This window comes from Falco cherrug, chromosome 1, assembly GCF_023634085.1.
Source record: "Falco cherrug isolate bFalChe1 chromosome 1, bFalChe1.pri, whole genome shotgun sequence".
NCBI lineage: Eukaryota > Metazoa > Chordata > Aves > Falconiformes > Falconidae > Falco > Falco cherrug.
The window spans coordinates 24,317,799-24,330,074 of NC_073697.1; the positions used below are offsets into that span (position 1 = coordinate 24,317,799).

At 49.8% G+C, this 12,276-nt stretch overlaps 1 protein-coding gene across 4 annotated transcripts in view; it reads right to left on the reverse strand.

Annotated features, from left to right (window-relative positions):
* Window positions 1-12,276, reverse strand: part of SHROOM3 (shroom family member 3) — a 52,178-nt gene that overhangs the window by 13,238 nt on the left and 26,664 nt on the right. For all 4 annotated transcript variants that reach the window (XM_055724292.1, XM_055724302.1, XM_055724282.1 and 1 more), the window contains exons 3-5: window positions 9,309-9,440; window positions 3,222-6,480; window positions 69-145 (exon numbers count right to left, since the gene is read on the reverse strand). In XM_055724292.1, the coding sequence (XP_055580267.1) occupies window positions 69-145; window positions 3,222-6,480; window positions 9,309-9,367 (3,395 nt within the window). In that variant the 5' untranslated portion in view covers window positions 9,368-9,440. The remainder of the gene's footprint in view (window positions 1-68; window positions 146-3,221; window positions 6,481-9,308; window positions 9,441-12,276) is intronic.

A 12,276-nucleotide genomic window follows, 5' to 3' on the forward strand; every position in this document is an offset into this window, starting at 1 on the left:
CTGCTGCTGGCAGCAGGATGGCAAGAGCCGATCCTGCAGTGACAAAGGGGACATTAACATATACCCACCTGGCTCCTGCGCTGATCACATAGAAAGGATCTCTCACCATGGGGCCAAATTCACTGCTTTCCCTTCTCAGCAGGTCCTGGAGGGCAAAGACAGTATTAGCAGTGAGCAGAAAGCGAAACAAAATAACAAAGCACTGATGCTTCCTAGAAAGAAGAGAGCACAGCTTGTGCCATATACACATGGGTGGAATACTCCAGCATGGCTTACTGCTCTCCAGCACCCTCCTCTTGCTTAGAGGACCTGTCTGCCTTTTTCTGATGGACTGCGGACCAACAGGCAGACTTATTCAGAAAAATGTTTTTTTAAAACCTCTCAGCAAGTCCTTGACTCTTCTAAAAACATGCTGAACAGTATCAGTGGGATCTGGGTGTTCACCTCTGTTCTACATGCAAGAAGAAGCTGAGACATCACTGAAGCAGCCTTAACCGGGGAAGCTAAACAGTGAACAATCTGTGCCAAAACAGGACTGAAGCGCTGCAGAGATACTGAATGCCACAAAAGCTGGACACTCCAGCCACAGGCAGAGGTGCTGAAAACCATCACAAAGTCTGGCACTTGGTTCTTTTGAAAACCAAAGGGCAGGAACTACCTCTTCTTTAGGCATTTCTGTCATCTAATACCAGATAAATTTTGCAGCTGAAATGCCTCTGTGAATCTGACTCTCTTTGCCCTAGAGCTCCCACCATCGGACACCAGGCTATTATGAGACATGAAAGCAAATGCTCAGCCTGCTTTTGAAGAGGCTGGTATTTTCTCCCGTACGATCTCTCCAGCAGAAAGCATTTCACTGCCCCCTTCCCCACACCCTTAGTAATTTGCTTTTTTGGTCAGTGCTGCTGCAGAGGGAGAGAAGCACAGATCTTGATTTAGGAGCCTGGGAGCTGGGAGATATGCAGGCTAAGACAGACTAAAAAGCAGAGAGGAAGGAAGGCTGAGAATGTGTTCTGAAGACTGAGCGCTAATAATTCCATATGGCTATCAAATTCTTTATATCTTTGAACAAATCCCTACAGTGACAGTGCAACGTGATTTATATGCAGCCTGAAAGAAACATTAGACACGGTACACCAGGCCCTGAAAAACATACAGTGAGGCAGAGAAGTTTGCTGCTAAACTGGAAATAAACATTACCTACAAAAAATGGGAAAAAGGCCAAAAATAAAAACTTTTACAAAATTAAAAATCACCTTTTTGCTTTGGCTTTGTCCCACACTTTCATAGCTGTGGTTTTGTATTGGAGACAGATCAGAAACAAACGTAATTAAAAGAGCTCTTAAACATATACTTCCCTTTCAAATAGACACTTATGGATTGATGTACATGTTGGAAGTCAAACATGCTTTCTTGAATTAGGATGTAAGAACAGGATTTTCACAAGTCCCTTGATGCCTATGGGCCTAAATCCTCATTCCAGAAGTGGATACAGCCAAATTGCTCTGGGAAACAGCAGTAAGGGCTCTCTCCCCTCTTCTACACTTGAGCTAAGACCCTGTGAGCGGGTCTGCAGTGCTGTTCATCATCTTCCTCGAGTTAGCTTCCAACACACAGAAACCCTGGTTTGGCTGCTGAACATATGCAAGATTAAAAATGAGCCAGCAAGAGGGAAATTAGGATCTCAAGAGCTGTCCCCTATCTGTCCCCTGCCCGAGAGAGTAGGCTGGGTAAAAATGAATTAGGGCTGCTCATCGTCCAACCTGTCACTAAGAAGCACATTTTGGTGATTTTTCTCTTTCTGGATGCCTGGTTTTGTTGCCACTCTCACTGTTTCAGGAGGCAGAGAGAGTCGCAGCTTGGCCCTCACCCTAACTCTTTCTAAGGACTGTCCTCTTGCTGAATGCAAGGCTTCATGATCAGCAAGTGTGAAAAATTGCACAGATGAGTCTGATGCCTGCCTGGTGTGGAAAAATACTGATGATGGGATGAGATGGGAGTGGTTATGGAAATGCATTCTGGTCACTTGATATTCACAAGCTGCTTTTTTAATTCTCTCTATTTAAAAATGTAGCGTGGGATCCGAGGTCTGTTGAGGGAGGACATTTAGAATGAAGCACACAATAAGTCTGGGAGGATGGCTCCTTCCCCCACATCTCAGTTGGGCTTGTTTCTGAGATGTTGCCCAGACCCTCCTTTATAGTACTTAGTACCACTTTGTTGCACCTAGATAATCTGTTCTGGGCTGGTAGCAAGTGCAAGAGTAGCAGATGTCCTGGATCTCAGCTGCCCTGTAAATATGTGAGACTGTCCAAACACTCAGACTATTTGCAGTGAGGAGCCTGTCCACACATTTTGGTTGTTTCCTCTCTCTCCCTGTGACGAATAGAGCCTGGCATGGAAACAGCGATGCAGCAGCAGACCCATCGCCGCTGTAAATCTGTGCAGCTCGATTAGCTGCAGTTACCTAAATAGGTCTGAACAGATTTCAGCCAGCTGAAAAGCTGATCTGGGCAGTTGTTCTTTAAGAAGTTAGCCTGTTTCTGCTATTTACCATCATCAGAGTCAGTTGAATTCCCCACTTGTGACATCAGTGCAATGTTCCCAACCACCAAGCAGGGGACATGGAAAAAGCGGCCAGGGTCTCCACAAAGTTTTCCCTGCAATGTTTCCTTCCAGGGCCGGAGGCAAAACGTAACAGTTACTTAGCCGCGCCTCTGCTGAGCATCTCCCAGCTCTGTCAGTCACAGTGGGAGCCAAGGCAATTTCAAGCACCCTTTAATCTTCTCTACTTTGCACCAGGGAAGTGGGCCAAGGCAGAACAGCAGCTACAGCTTATCACTACCTTAACGGTACACCCCACCAGAAAGGTGCTCAGCGCTTCTCAGGTGATGCTGACAGGTAAGAACAGGACACCTCAGATGGGATGTCCACAGCAGCAAGAACACACACACATCTACCAGCATATGCACTGAAATCGCTGAAATAGCCCCAGCAGTAAAAAAGCTGAACAGAAGCGGTACCCTGCCAGCAAGCATTTAAAACAGCATGTTGGTAATTTAAATGCAATAAACTGTCTCTATCTCAACATGCATTTAACCTCATTCTAACCAATGGAGTAATTGCCGTGACTGAACATCAGCCTGTCCTCCGACATCCCCCCTCATTCCCTGGTTCAGAGAGCCCTGCTGGCCTGCACACACAATCCGGCTTCCACATACCTGGTGTTTCTTATCTGCCGTGGGAGATGATCTGGAACGTACATGCACAGGGACTGTCTGATTGTCGTACCTATCAAGCAAGTCTTCTACAGACACTGATTTCCCAGATTTCCTGGCAGTGGAGGGTGTTTCGAAGACCTGCTCCTGCTTCCTGTAGCGAGGCTGGCCCTGCATGCTCAGCGGGTCTGTCTGTGTGCCTCTGGTGAGCTCCACTTTGGCTCTGTAATCCCGGCACCTCTCTGGTTTTGGTCGGCTTATGACCGAGCTGTCCTGGTGCCCTGTCTTCTCATCTCCACTCATATCGAAGCAGCCCATCAGCCCAGGAGGAAGGGTAGAAGATATCCGCCCCGTCCTGGATATCCGCTCTATGGACTCCCTCCGGCGGTAAAGGTTCTGGTCCTGGAGGGAATTCATGCTGGAGGCAGATGAAAGGCTCTGGCTGTCTGGGCCACCTGCCTGTAGGTAGGAGCTGTGGGAGCGCTCCCTCAGCAGTCCAATATCTTGTGAGGATGGCCGTCTCCCTGTCTTGCGCTCGATGTAGTCGGCGAGGGCATTCTGCTGGAGTTGCTTGAGCTCCGGCTTGGAGAGGCTGGCGGTAGAAGAAGCTTTGCTGTCCCTTTCAAAGATCTTACGCCGGTCAGCCACTGTATTCTCCGGGAAGACAAAATGGATGCTTTTCTTCTGGAAGGAGAAGGGCGATGGCTCCCCATCAGAGATGCCCACTTCATTCATCTTCTCTGGCTCTGAGTAAGACCGCTTCTTCTGCTCTGCTGTCAGCCGCTTTCGGCCCCCGATGCGCAAGATGTGCTGTGTCTTGGCGTAGTCCAGAGCAGAGAGGCTGCTTTCTGTTGGTGTGATACTGTGCCTCTCCTTCGGGGTGTGGGGAGATGCTGCCATGCTCCTCGTGCCCACGTGGGCCGAGGCAGGCCTCTGGGTCATCCTCTTGTGTGCACTCCCGAACGGGGGGCTGATGCGACGGAAGGAAGTGGCCCTCAGCACCCTGGACTGAGCATCTTTAATGCTGTTCCTGTAGGCCCTGTTAAATGGTGTGTCCAGCTGCGACCCGTGGGCATCCTGGACGTTATCCTTCCAGAGGATCTCTTTCTCAGGCTCACCTCCCAGCTGGAATGTGCTTTTACTTCTCGGTAGCTGAGCCGCCTTTATTTGCACCTCATTTTCAGGACACAGGCTGTAGTATTCGCTAGGTCTTGCCTGCTTCACTGAAGCTGCCATCCGCAGCTCTACAGGGCGCCAGTCAGCCTCTTCCAGCTTCCCATTCCTGATGGAGGGGCTGGAGACCCTGCCTGGCTCACTGGGCAGCTGGCCAGGCTCGTGGAGCTTGCTCCGCATGTCCTCCAGGCTGTGCAGAGAGCACCTTGTGCTGGAGGGCTGGCTCGTCCTGCTCGGCCCGTAGTGCTGACCGAAGCTGGGAATCCCAGCACTCTGGGGCCGGTGACTGCTTTGTTCTCGCTGCTCAAACTTGCTGACCTTCTCCAGCACCGAGCAGCGGGGCTTGCTGGCATCTGGTTTGCCGTAGGGAAAGCTTTGGGCGCTGCTAGAGCTAAGGCGACTCCTCCCAAAATCAGAGGTCTTTGGCTGCTGCGGAGAAGGGGGCTCTTCACACTTTGGCTCGGCAGCATGGAATGGAGTGATGCTTGTGTCCTCCTCCTCCTGCCTCGCAAAGGCCTGTGGGTCCACATCACTCCACTGTTTGTGCTCCTGTCCCCTGTGGTCCTTCTCTTTACTGCTGCTGCTCAAGAAGGACAGTTTGGTGCTGGAATAACCCTCACCTGGTTGCATCTCTTTTAGCTCGGAGCTGCTTTGCCTCCTCGAGCTCTCTGGGATGTTCTGCAAGGAAGAGAAGCCATACTGCTTGGGCTTGCTGTGACCCCACTGGTGGTGAGCAGCAGTGTCTCTCTCATTTATCTGTGCATTGCCATTTTTGTCCTCCTGGGATTCAGCCGCCCAGTCCTCTTTGGGCTGGTAATGGGTTTTTCTCTCACTAGCATCCCTCAGCTGGGGCTGCGGAGCTTGAAAAATGTGTTTGGAGGCCTGTACAGTACTTGCGGTCTCTCGGTTGCTGTGTGCTACCTTGTAAGGGGGTAACAACTCCTCCTTTCTCGAGGTGGTCAGGCAGACTTCTGGGCCTGCCAGGCTAGGAGGTTTTTGTGGGAGAAGCTTTGCTGCAGCATCGTGCTTTCTCTCAGCTGCTGGGGGCTGGTAGAAGATGGTTGCTCTGTTTGTAGTGCTTTGGTTTCCATTCTCATCAAAGCCCAGGGGGGTGCTGCTGGTTATGGCCTTGTCGTAAGAGACTGGAAGAGGCGGAGGGTACCCACTTTCTTTGGCCAGAGCTGGATAAAGCGTCCCATTATTGCTTGCAGAAGGCTGGGGCACCTGGGCGTAGTGCGGCTCTGGGGAAGGTACTGGGTAGACACCAGTAGGCAGCAGGGGCTGCCCTGGTTGAGCTGGCTGGGAGTAGCTCTGTTTGGGCTTCATGGTGGGGCTGCTCTCCGGACTCTTCTCCACCACAGTGTGCAGATGTCCTTCTCCAAAGGGGGTTTTCAGCAGCGGCCCCTGGGGTAGGGTGCTGACAAGCTGTGGCCAGGTCCCTTTTGGCTGGGTGCGACCAGGCTTGTTCAGATCAAGGCCAGTGCATGAGCTGGGCCTCTCGTGATGTCTGATGGCTGCGTAGCTGTCGCTGCGAGTGGGAGGCAAGGGAGGTCCCTTGGGCAGCTGGCTCTTGCTGTCCAAGGAGCCCTGGCCAGGCTGTGCCCAGGACGGAGCTGCGTTGTGCCGGCTGAAGCCGTGGAGTCTGCCATGGCTGCGACCGTCCAGCGAGGCCCGGCCCTCGCAGCTTGGAAGCAAGGCGGAGGACTTCACCTCATACTCCTCGGAGATCCCTTGCTGGGCATCATAGACTGTCTTGACATACCTGATGTCAGCTTGCCTCATCCCATCTTGCAGGCCACCTCGGGACTGCATGCTGTCTGTGGAGCAGGAGTGCTCCTTGCTGAACAACGGAGCGGGATACTCAGGGATGCTGGAGTTGGTGGAGAAGGAGCTGTAGGCAGAGTCTCTCTTGCTGTGGAGGTGCGAGAGCTGGTCAATGCTGTTGCTGGATTTGGCAGGGGACAAGTGACAAGGCTGGTAGCCAGCAGAGGAGTGGTCCAAGCTCTCCATGCTGCCCCGGGAACTGTACTGATCAGGACTTCTCCTCAGGTAGCCATGCTCAAAGCCAGAGAGATCACTGGTCGAGGAGCTGGGGAAGAGCGAGAGAAGAGTAAAAACCCACTGTCAGCAGAGGAGAGGCACAACAACTTATAAAGTGAGCTCAGAAGGAAGTTGTTTAGTTTTGAGATGAAAACCCATATTTGGGCCTTGCTCCATCCCCTGTTTGCAGTCATCCCAGTTCACAAAGAGGAACTGCTTGACATTGCAACACATGGCTCTTATTTACCACAGAAGGGTGGGAGGGAAAGACAGTGCATCCCTGGAGCCAGAGAGGATCAATCCCACCCATCAAACCTATCCAAAGCACTTGGAAAGCTGAATGAGTGCTGACGCCACTGAGGAGGAGGAGAGGAGCACAAGAGGCATTCTGGGGAGGGGGGGGAATCTAATCTCTTTCTTTTTTCCCCATTTCATTTCTTTTTATGGAGATGAAGGCTATGCCCTGGCAGGCTTCCTGGACATTCAGCTGCCCCAAGGATAGTTTGTTTGCTGCGAGAAAACTAAACTGACAAGACAGAGAAGAGATGCATGTGTTTGTGTGTGGAGGCAAGTGGGGGTGCAACAACAGAAACAGATTGAGAATGCCCCAAAAAGTCTTCACAGCCACCTCCTCATGCAGCACAGCAGCTGCAGGTACACCTTGGCACCTGCTCTGAGATACATGTGTGTCAAGAGGACTCGTGGCCACCAGAGATGTGCTCAAAATGAAGGATATTCAGACATTTATCAGCGTAAAGGGAGCTCCTTGTGCTGCCCACAGTTCTTTTTACACCTCACAAGGGGATATCACAAATGTATGTGGAGTTTCCCCTGGCTAATCTCTCCTCCCAGATTCAAGCAGGTACACTGAGGATGGGGGAGCATAGCCTGAGGATTTCACTTTCCTTCCCTTTGTTCCCAGCTCCCCTCCCTTAGATACCGCTTTCTCTAGTTGCTTGTGCAACTACATGGACCGTCCTGGCAGAGCCACAGGAAAGCACCAGGAAAGGAAAGCCTGCTGTCCCACGCGAAGGGCAGCAGTGCAAGGCTCAGAGCTGGAAGCAGGACTAGAGAGGAGCCTGGGTTTGCCAGAGTGCAAGCTGCAGCCTCAGCTGGCACAAGGAGAGGCAAACTCTGTTTCTGCATGCTGTGCTCCACCCGGGTAACAAAACCAAACCTGCTCCATGCAGTGAGGGAGCTGGGGATGCACGGCAGCCCTGGGAATCAAGGAGGCAGCAGGTGTTGTGGGTAACTCCCTCCCTAACAAGTGCCTGCTGAAGAGCTTAAAGCTTGCTGGGATCGTATCCCAGCCGTGGTCACTTCCACCCTGCTGGATTCACACCCACAAGCCCAAGGGACAGACAGGGTGGAAGGAGGGTGCTACGAATGAGGAAGGGCAGAAGGAAGCCTGCCTGCAAGGGGAAAAAGCAGCAGCTCTGCAGAGAGATGCAGAGGAACACAGACACAGGCAGAAAGAGATATGGCAAATCTCAGGATAGAGCTGGTTTACTCATTTAAATGAACCACTCTATTTTAGTTTCAAATAAATATCTCCCTGGCAATGCCCAGCACAGCCCTGGCCAGCTGGCCACTAGATGTTCCCCGTGCTCCCCTTCAAGCACCCAGGAGACAGAGCCGAGCTGCCAAAGGCTCTGCCAGGAGCTGCAGCGGGGAAGCAAAGCCTCTCGGTGGAAAATGAATATGCTACAGCATCATCTGTGCTACAGGCCAGAGACAAACATGGGTTTTTTCTGCAACCATCTCCTCACTTTTCTTAATGTTCTGTTTTCTCCCCTCTGTCGAGGCTCAGTCTCGCCTGTAGAAGAAATGTTTAAATCCCAGTGGCTATAAGGAGAGTTTACAAAACTCACATGGTGCTTATAGTTTACTATAAGGAGAGTTTACAAAACGCAGCCAAAACCAGCTGTGCCTCATATGACCTTCTTATAACAGCAGTAAGGTTACTAATTTAGCCTTTTGGGGACTGATAAACGACTGCACTAACTTCTAAGAGAAACAGCCATGCACATACAGTTATGATAAAGCTGACCCCTGCAGAAAGTGATTGCCAAACCCAGGAAATCCCTCACTGAACTTCTCACCCTGGGAGTATCAGTGGTGATGCACTTCTGTCGGCTGCTCCTGAGAGCGGCTCAGTTATGCTGATGGGCACCGTTGCCCTGCTACCTACACCCTTTTCTTCCCCTCCCCCTTTTTTTTGAATAGGCTGATTTTGACTTTGGATTTCTTTTTCTTTGCTGGGGAAACAATCATACTGCATTTCTACATGGGGCCAGTGCGCAGGATGTAGAGCAGGGCTCCAGCTCCTGCATCCAGATCCACAGAAAGCTGCATTAACATCCTGACAGTGTGAGCTCCCATCTTGGTGGGAAGGGGGATTTTTAAAGCAATTAATTTCCTAGCTGTTAGCCACTTCAGAGAGCACTTAATGGAGGAAAGCACATCTACTTTATCTGGCTAACCAAACAGGAACCGAAGCCTTCCTAACTCTAATCCTAACCCTGGCTGTCTATAAACCCGTCCAGCTGTATGGAGGCAACTGGTAACATTTTTCCACCACATGTTTTGTCCCCTTCTTTCACTCCTGTGCTCTAGATTTAGGCCCTGATCTTGTAGTCAGTACCATCAGGGTACATCCTTGGACATGCGGCAGAGCCTCCCTGAAGCCAGCATGACACTGGAAACAAGGAAGTACATAGGACTGGGGGACTAGTTTAGAGGCACGCTAGCTTGGGAGCCAGATTTCTACACCTGTGGGAGATATGTGAAAACAGGGCAAATGATGCTAAATTAAAAACGCACACTGCTTTACATCTCTGCCTTTGCGGCACAGGAACACCGCTGTATAGTGCTTACCTGGAGTGGTAGGACTGATACCAAGGGGTTCCAAGCATACCCTGAGATATTTGCATCATGCTGGGATCGGGTTGGTTCTCTGCAAGTTTGGTTGAATGCCAGGAGTGAGGACGGCCTGGAGTTTCACTCCGCCTAGGTAAAAGCAGAAGGATTTTGCACATTAGCAACAGGCCAGCTCTTCCAAGGATGATGAACGGGAAGTAACACCGACGGCCACATTTAAAATTGCTGGTGTTCACTTCTGTTTCACTGCTACATTCTTGTCTCTTCCAAGCGAATCAAGCACTAATCACACACTGTTCCTGACGTATTCACACAACACGCTCCCCCTCATTTTTGCAAGGCAACAGGCACAGGCAGACAAGCGGGTTATCATTGAATGCGGGGGTCTTCCCCTCTACCTCCTAGCAGAAGCCTTACCCCTCTGGGACGAGCCTGGGGGCCCATTCCCAGGGATCAATTTACAGGCTGGGCTGCATGCAGACTCCCACAGGATGCACCAAGCAGGGCGGCTGCATGTAATTCTTACGGATGGACTTTTCTCAAAAGCTTCCCTTCATTTTAAAGTGACGGCTGGCAAAGTCATTTAAAGAACCAAATACCATGAGGGGGTGGAAGCCCGCACAATGCTGTTTAGATCTCTCCTCAGCGCTGACAAAAATGCAGGAGAGATATGACAACCAAGTGCCAGCAATGTGCACCCTGCACATCTCCCAGGGCCTTGCAGGCTGCCAGCTGTCCCCCCTGTGAGCTTGGGTGCGGTAGCCCCAGCACAGCACGGCTGCCCTTCGGCTGCTTCAGTCACCTACGCTAAGACCTGCCTCCATCAGCTTTTGGGAGAAAAAAAACAAACGACAACCTTATTTAAAGCACATAACGGTGCAATGGAAAGTCAAAGCAGGAGATTAGCAATCAAGTACCCTCAACATGCCACATCCTCCCCCTGCTTTCCATGGGGGATCTCTCCCCCTGCTGTAGTACTCATCTCCACAGTTTCTAATTCTTCCTGTGAGAATGAGGAGCAGCACCGGACCTGTGTACCACTGAAGTCCCAAATAAGACAGCCTGCGGGACAACCTTGACTACCTATAAAGCATAAATGCAAGAGAAGGATATGACACGTCTTTAAAAGTGTTTGTCTCACTGAAAATCTCACAGTACAGCGTGTCCTGAATGAGTAAGTAAATAGATAAAAATGCCCTATGCAGATGTAAACCAGACACCGAAAGAGGACTCTCCTAGGATGGCCTAAGATTGTGAAAAGAAATGATACAGAGAAATGTACAAGGCAAAAAAAGATTGCTAGGGTCAGATCCTCTACTAGCACAAGTTAACATTGGCAACAGCCAACGTTCCACGACATGGAAAAGCATATGCAGAAAATGAGAGGTAGAGCCATTTCACCAGTAGTTTTTCCATTTAGATTGCAGAAGCACAGGTCATTCTCTCATCATCAGCTAAAAGAAGAAAGAAAAGGGGTATTCTTTCCTTTTAGCATTTGTTGTGACAGAATTGTCTTAAGGAAAGCTGAACTGGAGGTTTACAGAGGGTGAGCTGAATTGAGCACTGCTTTACCATTACATGTGTAGGTGCGTTTAAAACAGCGCGCTTTTGTTAAGCTCCTTGCCTAGAGAAACAAGGAGGCTAAACACTGCCGGATGGGAAGTTGACAGAACTGTTTCTTAAGAATAACCCGCTTTCTTGCCTTCTCTGTTGCAGAGATTTAAAAATTCTCTTTGTACTACCAAGTAGTATGAGCCTCCAGTATTATCTTTTTTTGCTTGGGAAAGCACGCTGAATGACACAAGCAAAGCACGTTACCCCTTGATTTGACCAGTAAAAAGCTGCAAGGGAGCTGCATAGCCCATCTTCTGAGCCACAGGTATTTAAAACCCTTTTGGTGGATATCCTTGTAATAATACAACACATGGACAGCAAAGCTGTGAATTTAAGTCAGAAGACATGCCATACCAGCTCAGTGAGGGATAACCTTGCATTGTTTCCACACCTACCTGATCCTGGAAATGTGGATTAAGGGTAACTGAATCTTAGCCAAGCTTAAGCCAAGAGAGGAAGCGCTGCAGTACACATGATCTCCAGCTCATGTTGCAGACTCACACAGGTGATCTCCAAGGAGGTGGCAAGATGGAAGTACAGAGGGTCTCTGTGCACACGTGCACCAAAAGGCAGAGAACAGGGGGCCCAATCCAGTCTCCACTGAATCAGTTGAAAGATTCCTTGAAACAGCGCTCTGAGGCTGTAAAGAAAGGCACAGCCAGTGCTGCCGGTGCCTGTGTGTGGGCATTCAGGGAACACCAAGAAGTTCCTACCTTCAGCCTTCTGTAACACCTGAAAATAGCACCTTGCTTCACCCTACTTCCTTAAGCTTATTTTATAATTATTATTGCCTAATTAGGGAAAAGGACTGGAACTGCAGTGCAATACGACAGCGAGCACCAGAGCATTTAAAGGAGAACAGCTATCTCCCGTTACAGATGGAGAGGGAGCTGAACACAGTTATTCTGCCCATCTTGCAACAGCTTTTGGTTACACTTGCTTTACAGCAGAGCATAACTTTCAGGAAGCAATAAGAACCAGCGCAAGATTAAACTGTTTTTGGGAAGTGGGACAGAACTGCTTTTGTAAAGTCCACAATGTCAGGACCTGAATTATCTCAGACAGATTGGCTAAGTGATAAAACTTGCAAATGCAGCAGCTAATTCTGACTTGAGTGAAGACAAATAAATTACTAGATCTATAACTGGTATAAATTTGGTGTAGCTCAGTTGTGTTTAGCAAAACTAGGACCAAGAGCTGACACTTTGCTCTAGGAGGTTGTAGGATTTAAAAATGTAATAACAACAACAACAAAACAACCTCATCACCTTATCCCTATACTAGTTCCTCAAGGACTGCACCTGTACCGTACTTGTGAAAGCATCTGCACAATCTTATTATTAAAAAACTC